This window comes from Nyctereutes procyonoides, unplaced genomic scaffold (assembly GCF_905146905.1).
Source record: "Nyctereutes procyonoides isolate TBG_1078 unplaced genomic scaffold, NYPRO_anot_genome, whole genome shotgun sequence".
Lineage (NCBI taxonomy): Eukaryota > Metazoa > Chordata > Mammalia > Carnivora > Canidae > Nyctereutes > Nyctereutes procyonoides.
In genome coordinates, this window is record NW_026575052.1 from 17,835,231 (window position 1) to 17,859,162 (window position 23,932).

At 39.3% G+C, this 23,932-nt stretch overlaps 2 protein-coding genes across 3 annotated transcripts in view; both read right to left on the bottom strand.

Annotated features, from left to right (window-relative positions):
* Window positions 1-1,955, bottom strand: part of NETO2 (neuropilin and tolloid like 2) — a 57,575-nt gene extending 55,620 nt beyond the window's left edge. For both annotated transcript variants that reach the window (XM_055331080.1, XM_055331078.1), the window contains exon 1: window positions 1,825-1,955. In XM_055331080.1, coding sequence (XP_055187055.1) covers window positions 1,825-1,858 — 34 coding nt within the window. In that variant the 5' untranslated portion in view covers window positions 1,859-1,955. The remainder of the gene's footprint in view (window positions 1-1,824) is intronic.
* A 9,869-nt stretch (window positions 1,956-11,824) lies between these two features.
* ITFG1 (integrin alpha FG-GAP repeat containing 1) overlaps window positions 11,825-23,932 on the bottom strand; it is a 286,036-nt gene continuing 273,928 nt past the window's right edge. The window contains exons 15-18 of the mRNA XM_055332316.1: window positions 20,418-20,542; window positions 19,719-19,801; window positions 15,958-16,075; window positions 11,825-13,239 (exon numbers count right to left, since the gene is read on the bottom strand). Of these exons, the coding sequence (XP_055188291.1) occupies window positions 13,180-13,239; window positions 15,958-16,075; window positions 19,719-19,801; window positions 20,418-20,542 (386 nt within the window). The 3' untranslated portion in view covers window positions 11,825-13,179. The remainder of the gene's footprint in view (window positions 13,240-15,957; window positions 16,076-19,718; window positions 19,802-20,417; window positions 20,543-23,932) is intronic.

Below are 23,932 nucleotides of genomic sequence, written 5' to 3' on the forward strand. Positions count from 1 at the left end.
CTTTAGAAGACTTAAAAATAGTCTTTCATCTCTAGCTAGCCTACAACTGTAACTTAGCTTGACCCTTAAAATACTCTAGCATGTAAAACTACTGTAAGATTTACTGTACATTAAAAAGAAAAGCCAGATACTACACTGTTTTCACTGTTGGCTCTGCCATCAGCACAGAATCTTTTCCTGAAAGGTGCAACAGCTCAGTGCTTTACCACAGTGGCCAGAGAGGGCAGTGTGCACCAACGACCAAGGCAGAGGCAGAGAAGCTGCAAAAAAACCCCTTCATTCAGGAGGACCAGGGAATCTGTCCTATCCAGCTCAGTTCCCTGAAGTTGGGCAGGTAGGGCTCTAGACCAGGGCTGCTTCTCTCCTCAGCGGCTGCCCGGATGGACTGTCATGATGTTGATGACCTTAAAGCGATCAGGACAATGAGGCACATTCGGATAATGGAGCACCATCAGAAAAAAGAAAAAAAAAAAAAAAACCAAAAAACTACTGTGCATACACGATTTATTTTGAGAGAATAAAACAATCTTAATTTCCAAAGGAATGGCTATATAAATCGGATTTATATATAGGAAAACTATATGAAATTAACATCCGAGTTTTAAATTTTAATGTAATGAAGAAACCACTAGGAATTCATGGATGAGTGAAGTACGCACTAGGTAACTAGGTTACCTTGATACAAACTGTATCTGTTAAGTGTCCAGTGGGTAGTTAAACATTTTAAGTTGAACTGCTAAAAGCTCAATTAGGAATTCGGGAACATCTGGAAAGCAGGTAATTTGTCCAGTTAAAATTAAAAGCAAAATCACACTGAATTTTCTAACGAATCTGAGAAAAAAAAAAAAAGTGTTAATCCGGAATGGGGGGGAAAAAACACCCAACATTTGTCACTGTGCAAATACCGGGCTACAGGAAGCTCCACGTAACGCGGCTAGCACACTGCCTTAACTCCTGACCCAATATAAAAGCACGCATTTCACAGCAAGAGCGACGCAGCTATTCAGTTTTCAATTTCAATCAGCGGGGGGAAAAGGGGAAGCCCCGTTTCGGTGGTGGTTTTCCTCTGACGACCGAGCAAAAGGATTTATGCCACCCGAGTTTCGGAAGCAACTTTGTATCACAGCCTTCATTATCTACGCCAATATATTTCTATCTAAAATAACACCTCCAGGGAGACGCGAAGCCGCTGAGCACGTTCCGGAGCTTTGTGCGCTTGGCGAGCCGCTGTGCTAATTCCCGGTACGCGAAGCAGAGCGAACCCCGCAGGCGGCCGCGGCGCGGCGCTCCGAGGTCCCGGGAGGCGGCGGGCCGGGCCGGGCCGGGCCGGGCCGGGTCGCGGCGCCCGCAGTGGTGCCGCAGCCTCCGCGGCCGCAGCAGGTGGGACCCGGCCCGGCGCACAGGCCCTTCGGCCGCCCGCCGCCCGCCACCCGCCACCCGCCGGCGCGGGGCTCTTCGAGAGCTGCTCCGCGACGCCTCGGCGGGGGCTTTTATTGTCCGCGGGGAATGACTTTCTGTCATCAAAGGCCGAAGGAGAACGGCCTCGGCCCCACTTGCACGAACCCCACAACTTTGCAAAGCCATGAGCGGAATTGCAAGGAAGGGGCGCGAACGGCTCGGAGGGCCCCGCCGCGCCGCTGCTCCCCGGCCCCCCGCGCGCGCCCCGGAGCCTGCCGGCCCGCAGGAGGCTGGGGCAGCCGCGCCGGGCGGGCAGGTGCACCGGGCGGCCCGCGCCGACCAGACAAAGAGGCGCGCGGGCGCCCGGGAGCGACGCGGGGACGCCGGCTCCGCCCGCAGGGGGCGCCGTCCGGCCCCCGCGCTTACCTTTGAGGACCGCGCACAGCTGCTCCAGGGCCATGTTCCCGGGCGGCCCCGCGCCTCGCGAGGGGCCCAAGCGGCGGCGGCGGCGGCGGCGGCCAGCGGCGCTCACGGCCCGGCCCCCATCGCCGGCCCGCAGGCTGCCTCCCGCGGGGCAGGGCTCAGGTCCGGCCGCCCGCCATGCCCGAGCCCCGCGGCGGGCTCCCGCGCTGCCCGAGCCCCCCGACGGGCGCCGCCTCCAGCCCCGCGGCGCTCCGTCCCATCGGCCGCCCGGGAGCCCAGGCGCGCTGGCGCGAGGGGCAGCGCCCGCACGGCAGCTCCGAAGTGGCGGGCGCGGGCAGCCCAGGCTCATTTAAGCCGGGAGCGCGAGCGCCGCGTGCCGGCCGCGCCGCCTGCGCGCATGTGCCCGCCCCCGCCCCCGCCCCGCCCGCGTGCCCCCCGCGCCCTCCCGGCCAATCGCCAGCAGGGCCCGCCCGCGGCCTCGCGCCCCCGGGGGGCTGCGCGCCCGCGCCCGTTGGGCCGGGGGCGGGGCCGCGAGGGGCGGGGGCGAGGGGGCGCTGCTCCGAGCCGCGGGCGGCGGGCCGAGCCGGCCCCTCCCCCGCCGGGGGCGCCGGGGGGCGCGGGCCGAGCCCTCGAGGCCTCCCGCGCGCGCCGCGCCCCGCGTGGCCCGCCAGCCCGTCTCCTCTGCCCCCGCCGGCGGACGGGGGACCTGACCCCTCAGCCCCAGGGACCCCAGGTCAAGGTCAAAGCTCTGCCCCGCTCGCCCCTGCTCACAGCCTGCCGCGGGGGAGGGCGGGGGGGCTCAGGGACCCCGGCGTCGGCGTCGGAGGGCCTCGCCTCCCTCGGCGCCAGGGGAGTTAACCGGGGGCCCTGGGGATCCTGCTTCCCTGGCGGCCCGCACAGCTCCAAGTACTTTGCGCTTCGACTCTCTCTAATCCTCACACCCACCCCGTGCGGTAGGTACTGTTGGAGGATGGGGGTGACGAGGCCAGAAAGGTTAAGTAATTGGTCCAGAGGCGCCCGGCGAGGAGGGAGGCCGCGTTGTGAATCCGGGAAATCTGCCTCCAGAGACTGGCATCTTGTCCACTAAGCCGTGCTCATGGGGTCGCTTGACTCTGCTGATTAAAAGACGACAGAAAACCCCCATGAGCCCAAACCGGCAGACTGCATAATGTTAATTATCCCGTCTTATTTTTCTCACAGTAATGATCATGCTCTGAAATCATCTGGCTCGTCTTACTTGTTCGTCACCTATATCCCATTTACCCCTACACCGCTAAAATAAGAGCTGCTTGACAGCAGGAGGCTACATTCATATAGTCACTCAACACGTACTGAGTGTTAACTATGTGCAGAAAACAGTAATAGGTGCTGGTGAATAAAGACTGTGATTAAGGCTCTACCATAATGGAACGTTTGTGCCTGTATCTGACCCGTAATAGGAACTCCATAAATACTTGTTAACGAGTTATATAGTTAAGGACAATGTTAGGCAACTGAACAAATTCTAGGGATGTCAACCTCTTCCCTCTTTCCTTCTGTCCCTCTAAGAAAGGCACAAAAGTATTCACAACGTTTGAAAGTGAAAACATACTTAACAGCAATTAGCTAGCAAGATATTTAGCCCTTCATCATGTGCTATGGGCGGTGTAAAAGATGCGTATGGGCTGGTCCCCAAGACAAATCACCTACAAATCACAAGTCGCTTGTGAGATTGCACACAAAAACCAGCTGCTAAATAAAACATTTAAGATCCTTTCCCACAAATATAAAGTGACATATGGGAAGAGTAGGACAGTAGTAAGAGTGTTAAATGTAAGTCACAGTTAATGTGGACAGAAAGAATTAGGAGGAAGGAGCCCTCTCAACTTCTGGAACAGAATAGATTCTTAATGCATAATTGTTGACTGAAGAATCAGACTGTGATGTCATCAGGGAATGCTTCATGAAGGAGGACACAGAATGAAAAGTCTGTGGCTGGCGAATGCAGAGGAGAGAAGGAAGGAGAACTTTCAAGTCAGTCAAGGAGCAAGGGTTGGCATTGCATTCGGGGCAAGTGTTGTGTCTGGTGGTAAAGATAAAATAGAATATGGTGGGCTTTGATTGTGGAGATTCTTGCTCAAATGCTAAGCAGAGGGGTTTGGGCTTGATTCGGGAGGCCAGAGGCATAGTTTTTAATAGTGGAGTAATGCAGCTCTGGGAAGACCAATCTGGCAGTTCAGTTGAGGATATAGTGAAGGGGGCGGGTGTGTAGAGCAATTAATTTAAAAAGTACATACACAGGACTCTCATTTGGCCTAGTAGCTCTTACTGGTAGAACCATTTTGATGAAGCCTAAGAAGGTTTTTTTCCTCTAGGGTCTTGGCTGAGATGCAGATTCCCAAGGAGTAGATTGGGAATGCTCAGTTTTTGCTTCCTTTTAAGACACCTGTCTTTTGGCCGTGCTAGTGTAATTGTCTGTAGTGGATTTTTTCAAGGAACGTGATAAAGCACAGATCATAGCTGGGACTACTGTGTGGCCGTATGTTAACTAAATAAAAATGAAAGCACTTTGCATGTCTCTCAGTTGGAGAGTTCTGTATTTGAATTATTATTTCCCTGGAAGACCACCCAGTAGTGCTCAAGTCTGTTCCCAGATTACCTTCCAGTTCCCAGGTGATTGGGAACTCTGCTTTCATTGCATCCCTCCTGAGCTTTCAAGGCATAGGAATAGCCTCTCCACCTCCTCACAGAATCATAGTTTAAACTTGCTTTTCTCCGACTAAATCCCTTCTAGCACTTGAATGGTATGTAGCATTTACTTACTATGAAATGAGTCATTTAAAACATATAGCATTTTATCTCAATGCTTATATACCGAACAGCTTTTTGTTGTCTCTCTTTTCCACTAGAGTTTGGGAGCTCTAACATTTTATTAAATGATAGCCTAGGAAGGCAGGTTGTTATGTTTAGAGATTTTTATGAACTGAATGTTTGTTTCCCCTTAGAATTCATGCATTGAAATCCTAACCTCCAATGGCTATTTGGAGATGGGACCTCTAAGGTTAAATGAGGGTGGGGCACTGATCTAATGGGATTAGTGTCCTTATAAAAAGAGATACCAGAGAGAGCTCCCCTCTCCTTGACACTCCAGCACAAAGGAAATGCCCTGGGTGGACATAGTGAGAAGGTAGCAATCTGTAAGCCAGGAAGAGTTCTCACCAGAAGCTGGAGCCTTGATGTGGGACTTCCAGCCTTCAGAACTGTGACAAAAGAAATGTTGCTTAAGCCACACAGTCTATGGCATTTTGTTATGGAAGCCTGAGCAGACTAATGCAAAGCTATAATGATTAAGGAAGACAGAGGAATTTACATAACCTAGCTGATGTACAGAAAAATCTATTTTTACTGTTATGACAGGGGGGTCTCACACCACTTTTCTTACAGTGTATGGATATGGCAAGGGTGATGGCAAAACATGGTGAAAAGTGATACATTGTTATTATATATCTGTAGGGCTTTTTTAGGGAAAGAAAAGTGGAAAAGAAAATTTTTTTTTAAAGATTTTATTTATTCGAGAGAGAGGGACAGAGAGAGAGACAGAGAGAGACAGAGAGAAACAGACACAGGCAGAGGGAGAAGCAGGCTCCATGAGGGAGCCTGACGAGGGACTCGATCCCGGGTCTCCAGGATCAGGCCCTGGGCTGAAGGTGGCGCTAAACCACTGAGCCACCTGGGCTGCCCAGGAAAAAAATTTTAAGTCATATTATTCTGCTTGGGCTACCATAACAAAATACTACAGACTTAGTGGCTTAAACAATAGAAATGTTATTTTCTCACAGTTTTGGAGGCTGGAAGTCCAAGATCAAGGTGCATGTGGGCTTAGTTTCTGGTGATACTTCTCTTCCTGGCCTGCAGACTGCACACTTCTTGCTTTCTCTTACATGGCCCTTCCTTTGTGCACTGCCAACTCTTCATTTCTATTCCTGTAATAAGGACACCACTCAGATTGCATTAAGGTCCTACCCTTATGACCTCATTTGACCTTAATTATATGCTCAGAAGCCCAGTCTCCACATTCAGTCACATTGAGGATTAGAGCTTCAATATATGAATGTAGGGCATGGGGGACACAATTTAGTCCATATATTCATACAGTCATGAACCAAAACTATTTGTGTTGATGACTTTGAAGAGCTGCTTCCAGGGAGTCAACACGAGGCAGAGACACAGGCAGAGGGAGAAGCAAGCTCCACGCTGGGAGCCCGACGTGGGACCCGATCCCAGGTCTCCAGGATCACACCTTTGGCTGCAGGTGGCGCTAAACCGTATCTCAGCTTTGTCAAGAGAATTTCTGATCAGGTACTTTCATTTGATTGTGAAAAACCAAGAAAGATCCTAATGATATTTCTTAGAACAATATTGCTAACATATATGGTATCATTTTCTTTTTCTTTTTTTTTGAAGGGGGGGTGCAGAGAGAGAGACAAACACACTGTATATGTGTCTTAAGCAGGCTACACACCCAGCACGCAGCCCAACTCAGGGCTCTGATCTCATGACCCTGACTGAGATCATGACCTGAACTGCAATCAAGGGTCAGCACTTAACCAACTGAGCCACCCAGGCGCCCCTAGTGTCATTTTCTTATAAGCCAAAATCCCATTTTGAAATATCTGTTTACTTTATGCTTAAACCTGGTTACTGCAAACTGAAATGAATGCTTTTTTTATTCATAAAACATGAAACCATAATATGAAACTGTAAAATTCTTCATATATTTATTTGGTAGTGTTTGCTAGATAGACTAACTCTCATATGTTCAACTTAAGGCCTTGATGCACTGAATATTTGTGCTGCTTGCTATGTACTCCTATGCTATTAATGCTAGTGTGATTAGAATGCAAATATATTCAACTATATATTGGTGTTATTCAATTTTCATTTTTAAAGGAAGTTGTGTCTAAATTATTGCAATTATTAGCAACAAATCTCTATTTTTTATGATATATATAAGGTTTGTAATGAAACACTTTCTAGATATGTGATCTATGAAAGATTCTTTGGGAAACTTTTGTAAGATTTTTTAAAAATTGTGGAATACAATACATGGAAAAGTATCTAAAACAAACATGTATGTACAGTTTAATTATAAAGCTAAGTGCCGTGTAAACAACACCCAGATCAAGAAATAAAACTTCAGGATGCCTGGGTGGCTCAGCAGCTGAGCGTCTGCCTTCTGCTCAGGGCATGGCCCCAGGTCCTGGGATCGAGTCCCACATCAGGCTCCCTAGGAGGAGCCTGCTTCTCTCTCTGCCTGTGTCTCTGTGTGTGTGTCTCTCTCTAATGAATAAATAAATCTTAAAACACACACACACACACACACACACACACACAAAATAAATAAAACTTCACTTATACCCCGAAGCTCCCCATGTGCTTGTGCCTGATTATAATCTTCTCCCAATTTCTTAGTTTATCACTATTATCATTTCCTTCCTTTAGTTTTCTTTTTGTTCTTCCTCAAGGAACATAACTGTTTTTCTCTTTTTGAAAAATGAAGTATAGTTGACATACAATCTTCTATTCATTACAGGTGTACAACATAATGATTTGGCAATTGTACGCATTACAAAATGTTTACCACGGTAAATGTAGTTACCCTCCGTTGCCATATGAAGTTTACACTCTTACTATATTCCCTCTGCTGTACTTTTCATCTTGTGACATGTTTATTGTGGAACCAGAATTTTGTACTTCTTAATCCCCTTTACCTATTTTGCCCATCCCTTCACTCCTCTCTGGGAACCACCAATTTGTTCTGTATATTTATGAGTCTGTATCTGATGATTTGTTTACTTAATTTCCATTTCCCAAACTTGAACACCTTTTTACATGTTTCTTGGCTACTTGGATTTCCTTTTTTTAGTGAATGACCTTTTCAAAACTTTTGTGCAATTTTTTACTGGGCTGTCTTTTTTTTTTTTTTTAAAGATTTTATTTATTTATTCATAGAGACACAGCTAGAGAGAGAGAGGCAGAGACACAGGCGGAGGGAGAAGCAGGCACCATGCAGGGAGCCTGATGTGGGACTCGATCCGGGGTCTCCAGGATCATACCCTGGGCTGCAGGCGGCGCTAAACCGCTGCGCCACCGGGGCTGCCCTGGGCTGTCTTTTCAAATAATTTTGTAGACTTTATTTTGGATAATTAATCAGTTATATGTGTTGAAATATTTCTTTCATTTTATGGCTTGTCTTCATCCTTTTAATAGTGTCTGTGATGAATAGAAGTTGTTAATTTTAATGTGCTCGTACATAAAGAATTTACCATATAGTGTTTTTATTGACTTGAATAAGAAACCCATCCCTACCTCAGGATCATGAAGTTATTTATGTGTTTTTAGTTATTAAATACTAAAAGCTGGTAAATTTGCATTCATGTTTATTTTTTTATTTTTTAAAAGATTTTATTTATTTATTCATAGAGACACAGAGAGAGAGAGAGGCAGAGACACAGGCAGAGGGAGAAGCAGGCTCCATGCAGGGAGCCCAACGTGGGACTCGATCCTGGGTCTCCAGGATCACACCCCGGGCTGCAGGTGGCGCTAAACCGCTGCGCCACAGGGACTGCCCTGCATTCATGTTTAGGTCTGGAATCCATCTGTCTTTTCACTAATACTATACTGTATTAATCATTATAACTTTATATTAAGTTTAGATATATGACGGATCAAGTTCTTTGTTCTTTTTCAGGATTCTCTGGGCTATTTTTGGCCCTTTGTATTTCCACATGCATTTTAGAAACAGCTTGTCAAGTTTAGCAGCAGCAACAATAACAACAATGCATTGGGTTCTTGACTAGAATTTGGGATGATTTGACATCTTTATGATACTTTGTCTTCCTGTCTATGAACATGGTATAGATGTACTTTTATTGAAGACTCCTTTAATGTTTCTGAAGAAAGTTTTATCATTAACCCCATAGAGATGTGATACATCTTGTGTTATTGATTCATGGATAGTTGACTTTGATGCTTTTGTAAATGTTACCTGTTTTAAAATCCATTTTGTATCTGATGTGCTCATATATAAAAGTGCAGTTGACTTTAGAAACCATCTCAAAAAAAACAAAAAAAACAAAAAAAAAAAAAAAACAGCTCCAGAGAGTGCTGTATTCTGATCAGGAATATGAGAATTCTAGTTGATACAGTTGTTCCTCATCCATGTCAGCACTTACAATTCCAATACTTTTTTTGCTTTAGCTGTTATGTGTGTAATGGTATCTTTTCATGATTTTAATATTCATTTACCTAGTAGCTAATGATATGGGGTATCTTATCATGTGATTAGTTGCCAATTGTGTACCTTTTTTTAGTGACATATCCATGTTCTTGCCCACTTTTAAATTGGATTATATATTGTTGACTTTTAAGGGTTCTGGATACATTCTGCATATAAGCCCATTGTTGGATATGTGATTTGCAAAAATTTTCTTCCCATGTGCAGCTTGTCTATTCATAGTCTTTTTAAAAAAGATTTTATGATTTATTTGAGAGAGAGGGCACAAACTGGGGGTAGAGGCAAAGGGAGAAGCAGACTCTGCTGAGCAACAAGCCCCTGTGGGGCTTAATCCCAGGACCCTGGGATCATGGCCTGAGCTGAAGGCAGATGCTTAAACCACTGAGCCACCCAACACCCCAATCGTCTATTCATAGTCTTGAAGCTGGTTTTGGCAAAGAAAATGCCTTTAATTTAGAAGTCAAATTTATCAATATTTTCTTTTATGGATCATACTTTGGTGTCATTTTTAAGGACTTTTTGCCTAACTCCAGTTTGTGAAGATATTCTATGTTTTCTTCTAAAAGCCTATAGTTTTATGTTTTACATTTATGATCCATTTTTAAGATTGATTGATTGTGAGAGTGAGAGAGCTTGGGGAGGAGGGACAGAGGAAGAAGGAGAGAGTCTTAAGCTCCACATTTTCATGACTCTGAGATCATGACCTGAGTCAAAACCAAGGGTTGGATGCTTAACTGACCTCACCACTCAGGTGCTGCAGTTTATGAACCATTCTGAGTTAATTATCATAGAAGGTGTGAGGTTTAGGTTAAGTTCTTTTTTCTTTGCTGTTGTTTGACCAATTGTTCTAACACTATCTGTTGAAAAGACTGCCTTCCATTGAATCACTTTTACACTCTTGTCAAAAATCAAATAGCTATATTTGTGTAAGTTTCTTTCTGGACCCTTTGTTTTGTTCCATTGCTCTGTGTGTCCATCTTTTTGTCAATACCACACTCTCTCAGTTACTGTAACTTTATTACAAGATTTTTAAAAAAGATTTTATTTATTTATTCATGAGTGACACACACACAGAGAGAGAGAGAGGCAGAGAAATAGGGGGAGAAGCAGGCTCCATGCAGGGAGCCCGATGCGGGACTCGATCCTGGGACTCTAGGACCACACCTTGGGCTGAAGGCAGGCACTAAACTGCTGAGCCATCCAGGGATCCCCTATTATAAGATTTAACGGAAGTCTTAAAATCAGATAGTTTGATTCCTCCATTTTTGCCTTCTTTTTCAAAATTATTTTAAGCTGTTCTAGTTCCTTCATTCTTTTATATAAAGTTTATAATGTATAGCTACAAAAAATACTGCTAGGATTTTGATAAGGATAGTATTAAATCTTTTTTTTTTCTATAGATCTATAGATCACTTTGGGGAGTGTTTATTCGCATCTTTAATAGGTTGAATCTTCCAATCCATGAACAGTGTCTTTACTTTCAAATCTTCCTTGATTTCTTTCATTAGCATTTTGTAGTTTTCTGCATATAAATCCCATGAATGCTTTGTTATAGGTCTACTAAGAATTTCAGGGGCACCTGGGTGGCTCAGCTGGTTAAACACCCAACTTTTGATTTTGGCTCAGGTCATGGATCTCAGGGTTTTGGGATTGAGCCCAGCATTGGGCTCCCTGCTCAGCAAGGAGTCTGCTGGTATCCCATTCCTTCTGCTTATGTGCTCTAAGTAAATACATCTTTTAAAAAGAATTTCATTATTGTATCTGTTTTAAATAGTACTTAAAAAATGTCAACTTCCAATTGCTCATTGTGTTCATATATAAATGATTGATTGTGTTTACCTTGTGTCCTGCTGAACTTGCTAAATTCACTTAGTTCTAGGAGGTTTTGTGTGTGTATGTGTGTGTGTGTGTGTGTATAGATTCCTGGGAATATTCTGGATACTCATGTCATCTACTAATAGGAATAGTTTTATTTCTTCTTTCCAATCTGTATGCCTTTTATTTCCTTTTCTTTATTACTTTCATTAAGATTTCTAGTACTATGTGGAAAAGTATCAATGGGAGAGGACATCCTTGCCTTGTACCTAATCATTGGCAGAAGGCATTCAATCTCACCATGAAGTAGACTGTTAGCTGCATATTTTAAAAAAAAAGCCCTTTAAATTTAAGGAAGTTCTTTCTATTCATAGTTTGTCTAGATTAAAGAAAATCAGGAATGGATGTTAGATTTGTTAAGTTTTCTCTGTTTTCTCTGAGAAAATAGAGGGTTTTTCTAATTTATTAATATGGTGAGTTATACTGCTTTCCCCCCCCTCAAATAGTGAAATTAGTTTTTCATTTTGGATGTAATCCACTTGGTCATTATATATGTACTCGGTTTTGGCATTAGGGAAATATTGACCTTATTAAGGGAGTTGTGAAGTATTCCTTCCTCTTTTCTTTTTTTCTCTTTAACATTTTTTTGCTTATAACATACTCCTCATAGATCCTGACTCCAAGTGAGTTTTAAAACTCATGCTGTATCAATCGAGAGATACTTAGCTCAATAGTCTTTAGGAGAGTGTGGAATTATGCCTTGCAGTGTTGTTGTCGAGTACTGTAGTCAGATGATTCCTGTCTTGCATGAACTCACAAGGAGGCAATGGGTGAGTCACTTTACCTCTGTCTTAAGGTGCAGATAAAAGATTTAGACTTTATACTTAAAAAATACTTACAAACTCATCAAAATACTTTGTTTCAATACACAGTATTTATTAAGGAGACACATTAACATGCTTAGATACACAAAGTAAACCACTTATACACATGCCATTGTCAATGAACTGTAAAGAAAAAAATAACATGAAGAACAAAATTATTGTTTTTAGATAGGTTTTTGTGTTTTATAGCCATCACATGTCCATTGCATATTAGAAAATTAATAGCATTGATATACAAACTTTTCCCAGTCTTAGGTGTAAGTCTTAAAGTAATATTTTGGTGAAGTGAAGTTCATAAAAATTTGCATTTAAGTCTGAATGTAAATTAGAGATTCCAATATGCTTTTGAGAATAAAAATGTGGTTGAAGATTTGCATTCTTAGATGCTATCTACAGCAGTTCCTTTCAAGAAATCAGACATTCCTCATTATCACATGATAAGGATCAGTGTTGAAAGGAAAATTTTTAGTGCACATTAATTCTCGGAGGGTACTATAATTTTTAGTTCATATGAACAAATCATAAATTGTTATGTGATGCCAACCACTAAGAATTTAGGTCTTCCAAAGAATATGATTTTCTCATGCCTGAAAATAACATTCTATTGAGTCTAAATATTTTGATAATTAGTTGTAGAAATCTGTAAAAAAAACCAAAAACCTAAAAATAATAATCATGACAACTACCACTTATTGAGCAGTTAACTAATTTTGTGCTAGGCACCCAGCTAAGCACTCCACATACATCATCCCATCTGATGTTTATAAACCCAAGTGAGTAGTATTACTAGCCCCATTTGTAAACAAGAAAACAAGGCTCACAGAGGTTAACAATTAGCCAAATTCAAACAGCTTGTAAGTGGTGGAACCAGGAATTTAAGGCAAGTCTGTTGGACTGCAATTCCAAAGCCAGAGTACCCTAGCTGTATCCTGTGTGCTATCACCTGCTATGACAAAGGTGAAAAAACTTTATCTGTGATACATTCACAAAGGTATAATTCGTATTGTTAGAATAAGAAGCAAGACCAATTCAAGTGGAACACAAAATCTCTGCTCATTTTTTTAATTTATACATGTCTTTTCCATCATCATTATTCTAGTAAGATTATAAATACATAAACACCTGAGTACATGCAACACATTCCACAAAGGAACAAAAATGTACAGCACATTTAAATAACCCAAATTATTGTATACAAAGTGCTTTAAAAAAAGAGCTTGTGACATGTTCAGACCATATTTATTTGAATACTTTTCAATAATTACCAAAGGATACATCATTTATAAATAATATTCAAAGTCCCTTAATTTCTTCTATCAGCCAAATTTAGTATTCCAGTTAATCAAGTGAGTAGCCGTTCCATTATGTAATATTAAAGGCAAGTCACATAGCATCAAAATGAAACCGATGGGCTTCTTGTCGTTTTTCTCTATCATCTGCTTTCTGAAAAAGAATTTTAGACTAGTTTATAAATGATAGGAAAAGGTCAAGAGAAGACTTATTTCTAAAATAAAAAGTAATGAAAAAAAAAACAAATCTCTAAGCAAATAGATAAAAGATATGATTTTATTATGTGATCATCTTATGAAATTTTTATAGTTTACAGTAGCTATTTTATAATAACCCACTAATTGAATTTAAAACAATAAGAAATGTTCCTAAAATATTAGTTTGTTATCATTTCTTATTTATTTGAAAGTAGTAGTAAATATTAGAATCTACAATGGTGGAATGACCTATTATACTTTTCCCATTCTTAATACTGATGTTAATAAATGAATCTAAGTAACTTAATTATTTTGGCATTAACTTATTGATTTAGCATATACTCATTGACCTCCACTCCCAGCAAAGTACTGTGCTTGGTATTTTGAGGGATTAAAAAAAATTCTGAGTTTTGTATCGTGTTCTCAAGAAACTTAAAGAAAAAAGTGAAACATATTAAATAACTATTTCAGGGAAAAAAGAAAAATATCACTAATATTCTGGGAGAGAGATTACTTGTAGGTTGGAGTGAGGAAAGGGAAAGCTTTGGAAAGAAAATATTTATGGAAAATAGAGGAGAAGAGGCATTCCTTCCAAGCTTGGAGTAGAATAGGTGCGCTCAGGGGAACTTGGGCAGGAGCAGGGAATATGTGAAACAAACATGGTTGGAAAGGTATATGATGGAGTCACAAGGAAGTTCTATGAAGGCTAAGTTAAGGAGTTGACACATTTTAGGCAGGGATTTTTGAGCCGAGGAGTGATATCATTAAGGCTAAACTTGATGAGTTATAAAGACAGCAGTGTGATCAATGGAGTGAAAAGGGAGAGAATAGATTCAGGCAGGACTGAACAGGACAAAGCCCTGAGAGTAAGAATGTAGAAGTGGAGTCAGCTACAGAGATTGTTATGGAAGCAGAATCAGTAGGGCAACTGATCAAATCTTATAAGTAGGTAGGAAAGAAGAGAGACAAAGCTTTAAAGTATTTGTTTTAAGTGGTCTAGGTAGAGATGTCATGGATACAGCTGGAAATGGGCTAAGGGAACTTTAGGGACAGATGAGTGTTAGGGATATTTGAGGTGATAGTTTGAGCTATGGTTTTGAATAAAATTGGCAGGAAAAGTGTAGAAAGAAGATGGTTTAGGGCAGACACTGTGTTTAGGAATGGGTAGAAAAGGAGCACCCAGCTAGGTGAAAGAGAAGTGGTCAAAGAGGTAGAGATGAAGCACAGTACCGTAGGAGAGTATACATGGTCAATCTACATCTGTATTTAAAACTTCAATTTTTTGCCACTGTATCATTATTACTATGTTTATACTGTAATCAGGTGATCTGAGAAATTAATGAAATTATTTTTCTTCCTTTTATAGGTCTAGAGCTATGTTCTTCAGACTATGTTCTGACACTTCTGGACAAAAGTATGTAGAATTACCCTTTATTTTATGTCTTCAGTTGCAATCTTAAAAGTAAATGAATGTATAAGTTTCTGTTATCCTTTTTAAAGTGTAATGGAGTAATTTTTTAGGAAGAGACAAACCTATGAACAGTTATCAGAACAATTAAGATCTCTTCTCCCTAAGTTCCCAACAGCTAAAGCACATGGTAAATTTAGTTTACAAAAAATGATTATGATGGGCATGACATTCAAAACAGAGAAGGTACAAAAAACGGAAACACTTTTATGACATGAAGAAGCCTTTTTTGGGAAACACTGTTGGAACCTGCTAGTTACATACTTTAACATATATTCATATTAATTCATGTATAATTCATATTCACATTTTCATACAAATTAGCTTTTTCAATTTATATCTAAACTGCTAGTAAATTTATGTGATAGTCTCCTTTTTCCTCCTCATAAACACTGTATAAAAAAATCTACACTTTTTAAAAAAAGATTTTATTTATTTACTCATGAGAGACATAGAGAGAGAGAGAGAGAGAGAAAGAGAGAGAAAGAGAGGCAGAGACATAGGCAGAGGGAGAAGCAGGCTCCATGCAGGGAGCCCAACATGGGACTCCATCTCGGGTCTCCAGAATCAGGCCCTGGGCTGAAGGCAGCGCTAAACCGCTGAGCCACCCAGGCTGTCCAGGACTGTTGTTTTTAAATATTATTTAACCATTATTCTAAAGAATAGGAAAACGTTTAGTTTAGTGCAAAGAATACTTTATAGATGGAAAAGACGTTTATCACTTTAGTTGTTACTTCACACCTATACCTGAGAAAATCATTTAACCTCTCTGTGTTCTAATTCTTTATATAGGCATAGCCATTATTCCTGGAAAAAAGTGTTCGTGGCGCTAACAGTAGATAATAAACACAGGCCAGTTAAAAAAAGATTATTATTTTTTGGGCCTTTATGACATTATTTCTAATTAAGTTTTTCTATATACCTGGGAATTGTGGGGTGATCATTTTATTACTATTGTATAGCACTGAAGTTTTAAAATAATTTCCTGTGATTTGTATGAGTTGCTAAGAGACACCAGTAACTTAAGGGGATGAAAGAAATTATAATGGGGCTTGTTTTCTAAAAAAGAGGACATTATGGATAGAATGTGAAAAATCACAAAATCTTAGTCTTTTGAAAAATGTCTATACTATTTAGTATTTTTAGAGAGCAATATATTACTATTATAAATTAACAAGAGTTAATGTTTCACTTAAATGAACAAACCTTTTCCTGCCAATGTAAAATGCCAATTATTGCCAAGATGAAAACACAGACACCGATGAGAGCTATAGCAGTAAGTAGAACAATGTTACTTGGTGTAAGATACAGTTTGGCACTCCAGCTGCAGATAAAACAGAATCATTAAAATTACACATTTTACTGAAAAATAACAAAATTCTACTGAGTCCCAAAAGCAAATAGCTATTAATTAATGAATCAGATGATTCATCCATTAATTCATTCTCCCATCTATCCATTCACTATACATAAAACAACAGCAATAAATTTAGATAGGGTTAAGAATATTGATGATCCTACAGAGTTCAGATTTTACTCAGAGAACTGGAAAAGAACAGAATTTCTGATGAGATGCTTCATTATTTTTCTTTGATCCTATGAGAATTATTCTTACGTAAACTTATTAAGGGTACTTAGAACAATTGGAGACTTTTTTTTTACATCTCGATTTACTTGCTGAATCTGTAACCTAATTTTGATAAGATCTTGTATCACCTTATTTTTTTTTATCTCTGTTCACATATGTACTATGGGCAACTAAACCAGCCATATATCTAAGTGGGTGAGAATAGATGGCTTGTGTAAAAACACTTGTATCATTTCTGTAACATGTTGGAGGGTTTATATTACTATAATGATGTTGAGACTTCTTAGAAAATCACTTTTAGTCCCTTAGTGTTAATGGCAATATGTAGACCAAAGTATAAATAGAACTAGTTCTTTCTTCTAAACCAGTCCACATAATACAGTACTTGCAAACCCCGAAAAGCTTAAAACTGAGGTCTATATCATCAACATTGTAGGTGGTTATGTACAAAGAATTTTGTTGTCTCTGAAAATAGGTAATGCATAAATTTCAATTTAAAGTCACTATTATTGTATTACTGTCAGTTTCTTCCTTTAGGTCTGTTAATAGTTGCTTTATATATGTAGGTGATCCTGTGTTGGGCACCTAAATAATTCCAATTGTTACACCCTATTGTTGGATTGACTCCTATATTATTTTATAATGCCCTTCTTTGTCTTTTATCAGTCTTTGTTTTAAAGTCTGTTTTGTCTGACATAAGTATAGCTACCCAGCTTCTTTTGGTTCCCACTTGCGTGAAACATCTTTCCTCTCCTTTCACCTTCAGTCTGTGTCTTTATGTCTGAGGTGAATCTCTTGTAGGTAGCATAGAGATGGGGCTTGTTTTCTAATCCATTCAGCCTATTTTCATTTTAAAAGTTTAATGAAAGTAAGATCATTCTGATGAATAGCAAGTACGATTGACTTATTTTGGGATAATTAAAATTTATTGATCTGTAAGTTAGCCTCTAGTCAATAAATCTCAAAATACACCTCAAACTAAAATCAATTCAGTTTTTATTATGTACATAAATTTGAAAAGAACAGTTCTTCAGAAAGAGCAAGGGAAACATGAAAAATGTTGAGATTATAAAAGAAAACTATAAAAGAATTTTCCAGAAACTCAAAAGAAAACTAGGAAAACAATTATTGTTAGTTGAGGTTAGCTATTTTCAGTACCTTACCTCATACTTAAAAAAAAAAAGAAAAAGTTCTTTCATGAGACTTTTTTTGGGTAGTTCTTAAGCAGACTTAAAACCGTGAAAATAGAAATCTTGGTAAAAAATTGGACAAAAGGCTAGTCCTTAATTTCTTACTCAGAAGCAGTCATTCTTAACAGTTTTTTGCATATCCTTCTAGAGATATTCTATACAGATAAAGACATATATGCACAGATACCTTTTTCAAATCACAAATGGTTGATTACTATACATACTCTAAATGCATTTTTCTTTTATTGTCTTTTGCTTACCACTCTATTTTAAGAAACTGTTCTCTGTGATGATATTATACCATATAGAAATATCAAAACCTTTTCCTACCCATGGTACAGATTTTTTAGTTTTGTTATAAATTTCACGTATAGAAAAATAACAAACACATAATACAGATTCATTAAAAAATATCTGAATGCAGATTAGAACTGTTTCTAGTGATATATATTTTTTTAAGATTTTATTTATTTATTCATGAGAGACACAGAAAGAGAGGCAGAGATGTAGGCAGAGGGAGAAGCAGGCTCCATGCAGGAAGCCCGATGTGGGACTCGATCCCGGGACCACGGGATCACGCCCTGAGTCAAAGGCAGGCGCTCGCTCAACCACTGAGTCACCCAGGCGTCCCATCTTTTTTATTTTCTAAGATTTTATTTTTAAGTAATCTCTATATCCTACATGGGGCCCGAACCCATAACCCTGAAATCAAGAGTCATGTGCTCCACTGTCTGAGCCAGTCAGGTGCCCTTCTAGTGATGTTATTTTATTTCAAGCATAATGTTGTAATAAAGTTATTTTCTTAAGTACTTTGGTTCTAAAGCCCTTTAACCCACATAAGATACATCCTGTGTTATGCTGGTAAACGGGCTCTCTGGGTTGGGGAAAAAGCCCTGATTGGCAGTTGTCAATTTTCATGTTGTAAATACTCCCATCATAGCTGACGTGTGACCTCACTGAACAGGGTGGGAAAAAGATGCATATAATCAGTTCATGGGGTGGCATGAACTGGTTCTAGCAAACCACTGAATATACTCCACCTAAAAATTTAATAAAGAACAATATACACTACATTTCGAGAAGGAATGTAACAAAGCCAGACCTTGTTGGTTACATATTCATAGATACATTACACCCTTCCTCCTTGTTTTTTTTTTCTCTTTTCTTTTTTAAAGATTTTTATTTACTTATTCATAAGAGACACAGAGAGAGGCAGAGACAGGAGAAGCAGGCTCCATGCAAGGAGCCTGATATGGGACTCGATCCCCGAACTCCAGATCACACCCTGGGCCAAAAGCAGATGCTCAACTGCGAGCCACCCAGGCATCCCTGGTTATTTTTCTTCCTAGTGAAATTTAAGTGTTAGTGAATATCTTTATCATCTACTTTTAAAAAACAGGGGGGTTTAGATTTAAATGCTATTCCTATATAAGGAATATATTCTGCTAATAAGATAAAAATACCTTTCACTGAAAACTTAATCTATGCTGGGCACTATCTGAAACATATTTTGTTTACATCCTTTTATGGTAGAAAAAGGTGCAGAAATTGACCCTCAGCAGTGGATCTTAGTTCCCAGCCTAGGTCTGTTTGACTCTAAAACTTGTGCCTAACCACTGTGGGATATATACCACTTCCCAAGCATTTATTAGAAAGATCAGTGCTTGTTATAAAAAAATTCAGCATTCTGGGATGCCTGGGTGGCTCAGTGGTTGGGCGCTTGCCTTTAGCTCAGGTCATGATCCTGGGATCTGGGATCGAGTCCCACATCAGGCTCCTCACAGGGAACCTGCTTCTCTCTCTGACTGTGTCTCTGCCTCTCTCTCTCTCTCTTTCTGTCTGTCTCTCTCATGAATAAATAAATAAATCATTGAAAAAAATTCAGCATTCTGAAATTTTAGGATTTACAGCTAGTAAACTGAAGATCAGTTTATTTAAGCAGCATATGTATAAATCCCTAATTAGTTAACTGGCTATTTTTCTAATAAGGCTTAATTTGTTCTTTATAAAAAAAGTCAGAGACCTTTTGTGTAGGAATGTTTAGTCATTTAAGGTTTGTTGTAAGCAAATTAAATGATGGCACTCATGGGAACACAGTAGAACAGAGAGAGTTTTTACAAGATGTAACTGTACCTATGATTCTGAGTTGACAGTATTTTTACCAAAATCAGTTCAGGCAAGGACATTACCTTCGAGGAACATTGTGAGGATATGGAATGACAATTAGCTGGGAATTTGGAATGATTGCAGTCCACTCTTGTTTTCGTATAGACTGGAAAAAGAATTTAAGAACATTTAACATCTAGTATACTTTAAAAACAGAATAATTATTAAATAAGTAAGGAAAAAGCTCAAGTGCTCCTTAATTAATTGAAATTCTAGGTATGGAGTAAGCTAAATTTATATATATATATATATATTAAGCCCCAAAGAAGGCTCTGGTGCCCTTTTGGCCAATTTTTTAGATTTTTTTCAGGGAAGGATTTTCTTTCTGTCTCATGGATTCATTAATTTACTTGAACAGTGTAGCAGACACTGTTCAAAGTGCTATGTACAAGTGCTGCTTGAAGCTAAAATTCGAGTGGAGGCGAAGTATGACAAGAAACAAAATAAAATATTACGTTAGATATTGAAGATGAAGTTAAAAGCAGGAAAGAGGGAAAGGGGGTCATGAGGTTTATGAGCAGTGGTAGAAACAATATCTTTAAGTTATGATGTGTTCTATGTAAGATAAGCTTAGATGGGTCACTTTCTTTTCCTACATTCTTTTTAAAAAGTTTCAATTATTCGAATTCAAATTCGATTAAATTCAAATTGTTAAATTCAGATATTTGAATAGTGTATATTATGACACAGATTAATTGTAAGCAAAATAAATTTTTACTCACCTTCTCTCCAGATGGACGGGGAATGCCAACATAAAGATGATCAAGGAAATTTGCACTTCGACCTAAACCAAGTACATTGTATGGCAGTTGGAGGGCTAAATGTGCTGATTGGCTGAGTTGTCCAGCTAAATTTATTAAAAAAAAAAAAAGGCATCTTTGTAAACACTGCTCTCATCAAATATTAAAATGATAAAATGTTAACAATTCAGGTGCCAAAACTTAATTCTTTAAGGATAAAAATGTTAAATGAAATGTCTGGTTCATTACCATCAATGATTCACTTTTCAAAGAAAGCAGCTTTATTGAGATACAATTCACATACCATAGGCGTCACCCATTTAAAATGTACAATTAGTGGTTTTGAGTATATTAAAAAAGTTTTTGAGCCATAAGCATGGTCAAATTTTAGAATGTTTTCATCACCCAAAAAAAGAAACCCCATTCTCATTAGTAGTTATTCTATTTCTAACCCCTACTCTTTCAGCTATGGGCAACCACAAATTTACTTTATAGAGTTGCTTCTTCTGGAGATTCATATAATCATACAATGTGTGGTCTTTTTATGAAAAATGCTGATGTGCACATTCACATACAAGTATTTGTGTCAACTTATGTTTTCCAAAATGGTTGCACCATTCTGTATTCCCACCATTGTGTATGAAGGTTCTAAGTTTTCCACGTCTTTGCTAACACTTTATCTGTTGTGGTTGTTGTTTTGTTTTTTATCATAGCCATTCCAGTAGTTGTGAAGTGGTATCTCGTTGTGGCTTTTTTTGCATTTCCCTAATGACTTATGATGCTGAGTGCCTTTTCAAATGTTATTGGCTATATGTACGTGTACCTTTTTATTTCTGTGAAGGGTGGTAGTAGCATCTTCTTTTATTTTGGATTTTAGTAATATGAGTCTTTTCTTTTGCTTGTTTTGGTTTTAGTTTGCTATTTTAGTTGGCTATCTTTTAAGGTGGTTATCAATTTGAGATTGTTCCTATTCCTTAATATAGGCACTTAAAGTACTAAATTTCCTTCCAAAACCCACTTTAGATGCATCCTATATATTGTGGTATGTTGTGTTTTTGCTTTCTTGCATCTCAAATATTTTCTAGTGTCCCTGTGATTTCTTATTTGACCCAGAGGTTTTTTAGGAGTGTGTTAATTACCATATATTTGTGAATGTTCAAATATTAATGATTTCTAATATCATCCCATTATAGTTGGGGAATGTACTTGGGATGATTTCAATCATTTTCCATTACTGAGGCTTGTTTTGTGACTTAGTATATGGTCTACTTTGGAGAACTTTCCAGTTGTGCTTGAGAAGAATGCATACCCTGCTCCAGTTGGGTGGAGTGTTCTATAAATGTCAGGTTTTGTTGGTTTACAGTGTCATTTTCTCTTTCTTTTTAGATATTATGCCTCATTTGATCCACTGCTAGAAGTACGGTATTAAAGTCTCCAATAATTTATTTTTGAATTATTGATTTCTCTCCTCAATTCTTCGTGTATTTGAGATGCTCTGTTATTAGGTGCCAATATCTTTATAGTTTCCTTATGGACTGCCCTTTTTATTATCATTATGAAGTGTCCTTCTTTGTCTCTAGTAACATTTTTTTATCTTAAAGTCTAGTTTAATCTGATTATTAGAATGGCAATTCCAGTTTTCTTTTGGTTACTCTTTGCATGGCATAATTTTCCCTATCTTTTTAATTTGAACTTATTTATATCTTTTTAAAAAAGATTTTATTTTTTTAAAGTAATCTCTATACCCAATGTAGGGCTTGAATTTACAATTCTTAGGTGAAGAGTCACATGCTCCATTGAATGAGTCAGCCAGGCACCCCTCAATTTTTTTGTATCTTTGTGCTTAAAGCATCTCAAAGATACATAATTGTAGATGGCACATAATTGGGTCATATTATAATTATCCATTGTACCAATCTCTGTCTTTTGATAGGAGTGTTTATTCCAATTACATTTGATGTAATTACTGATAAGGTAGGATTTATGTCTCCCATTTACTTCTGGTTTTGTACAGGTCTTATGTCTTTTAAATTCTGTTTCTTCATTGATGCTTTGTTAAATGTTTTCTAGTATACCATTTTATTTTTTTTCCCCCTTTAGTATACCATTTTAATTCTCTACTTTCTTTTCTCTTTTTTGAATTATGGTTTTCGTGGTTGCCATGGGGATTACAATTAGCATATTAACTAAAAAATCAACTTTAATTCCTAGTGCATATAACAACTTTGCTCCAAAATAGCTATTGTCTTCCTCCCTCCTTGCTCTTATTATACAAATTATATTTTTATGCATTATCAACCCATCAACACAGATTTATTTATTTATTTATTAATTAATTAAAAGATTTTATTTATTTATTCATGAAAGACACAGAGAGAGAGAGAGAGAGAGGCAGAGACACAGGCAGAGGGAGAAGCAGGCTCCATGCAGAGAGCCCGGTGCAGGACTCGATCCGAGGTCTCCAGGATCACGCCATGGGCTGAAGGCAGGTGCTAAACGGATGAGCCACCCAGGGATCCCCTCAACACAGATTTATAATGATCATTTTATGCAGTTGTCTTTTAAGACAGATAGGAAATGAGGCATTACCATATATTATGTTTATCTATAGTCTTATTGGTGTTTTTAACTTAATTGTGTGGATTTGAGTTACTGTCCAGTTGTCCTCTCAGTTTAGCATTTCTTGTAGGTTTGGTCTATTGGAGGTGAATTATCTGTTTTGTTTACCTAAGAATATCTGAATGTCTAAATTTCTTTTTTTGAAGGATAGCATTGCCACATGCAGAACTCCTTTTTTTTTTTTAAAGATTTTATTTATTTATTCATGAGAGAGAGAGAGAGAGGTAGAGACACAGGCAGAGGGAGAAGCAGGCTCCATGCAGGGAGCTTGTCGTGGGACTCAATCCCGGGTCTCCAGGATCATGCCCTGGGCTGAAGGCGGCACTAAGCCACTGAGCCACCCAGGCTGCCCATACATGCAGAATTCCTGATTGACAGATTGTTTCTTCCTCTCTTTTAGCACTTTGAGTATACTATCCCCTTCTGGCTTCTGTGGTTTTTGGTGAGAAGTCAGCTGTTAATCTTTTTTTTTTTTTAATATTTTATTTATTTATTTATTTATTCATGAGAATACAGAGAGAGGAGAGAGAGAGAGAGGCAGAGACACAGGCAGAGGGAGAAGCAGGCTCCATGCAGGGAGCCCGATGTGGGACTCGATCCCGGGACTCCAGGATCAGGCCCTGGGCTGTAGGCGGCGCTAAACCGCTGCGCCACCGGGGTTGCCCCACAGCTGTTAATCTTATTGAGGCTTTCTTGTATGTAATAAGTAGCAGCTCTCTTTGTTTTTTGACAGTTTGACTATGTGTGGATCTCTTTGAATTTATTCTCCTTGGAATTTGCTGAGGTTCTTAGATGTGCTGATTAATGTTCTTCATCAAATTTCTCCCATTATTGCTTCATATATTTATTTTGCCCCCTTTCCTTTTTTCCTTCTAAGA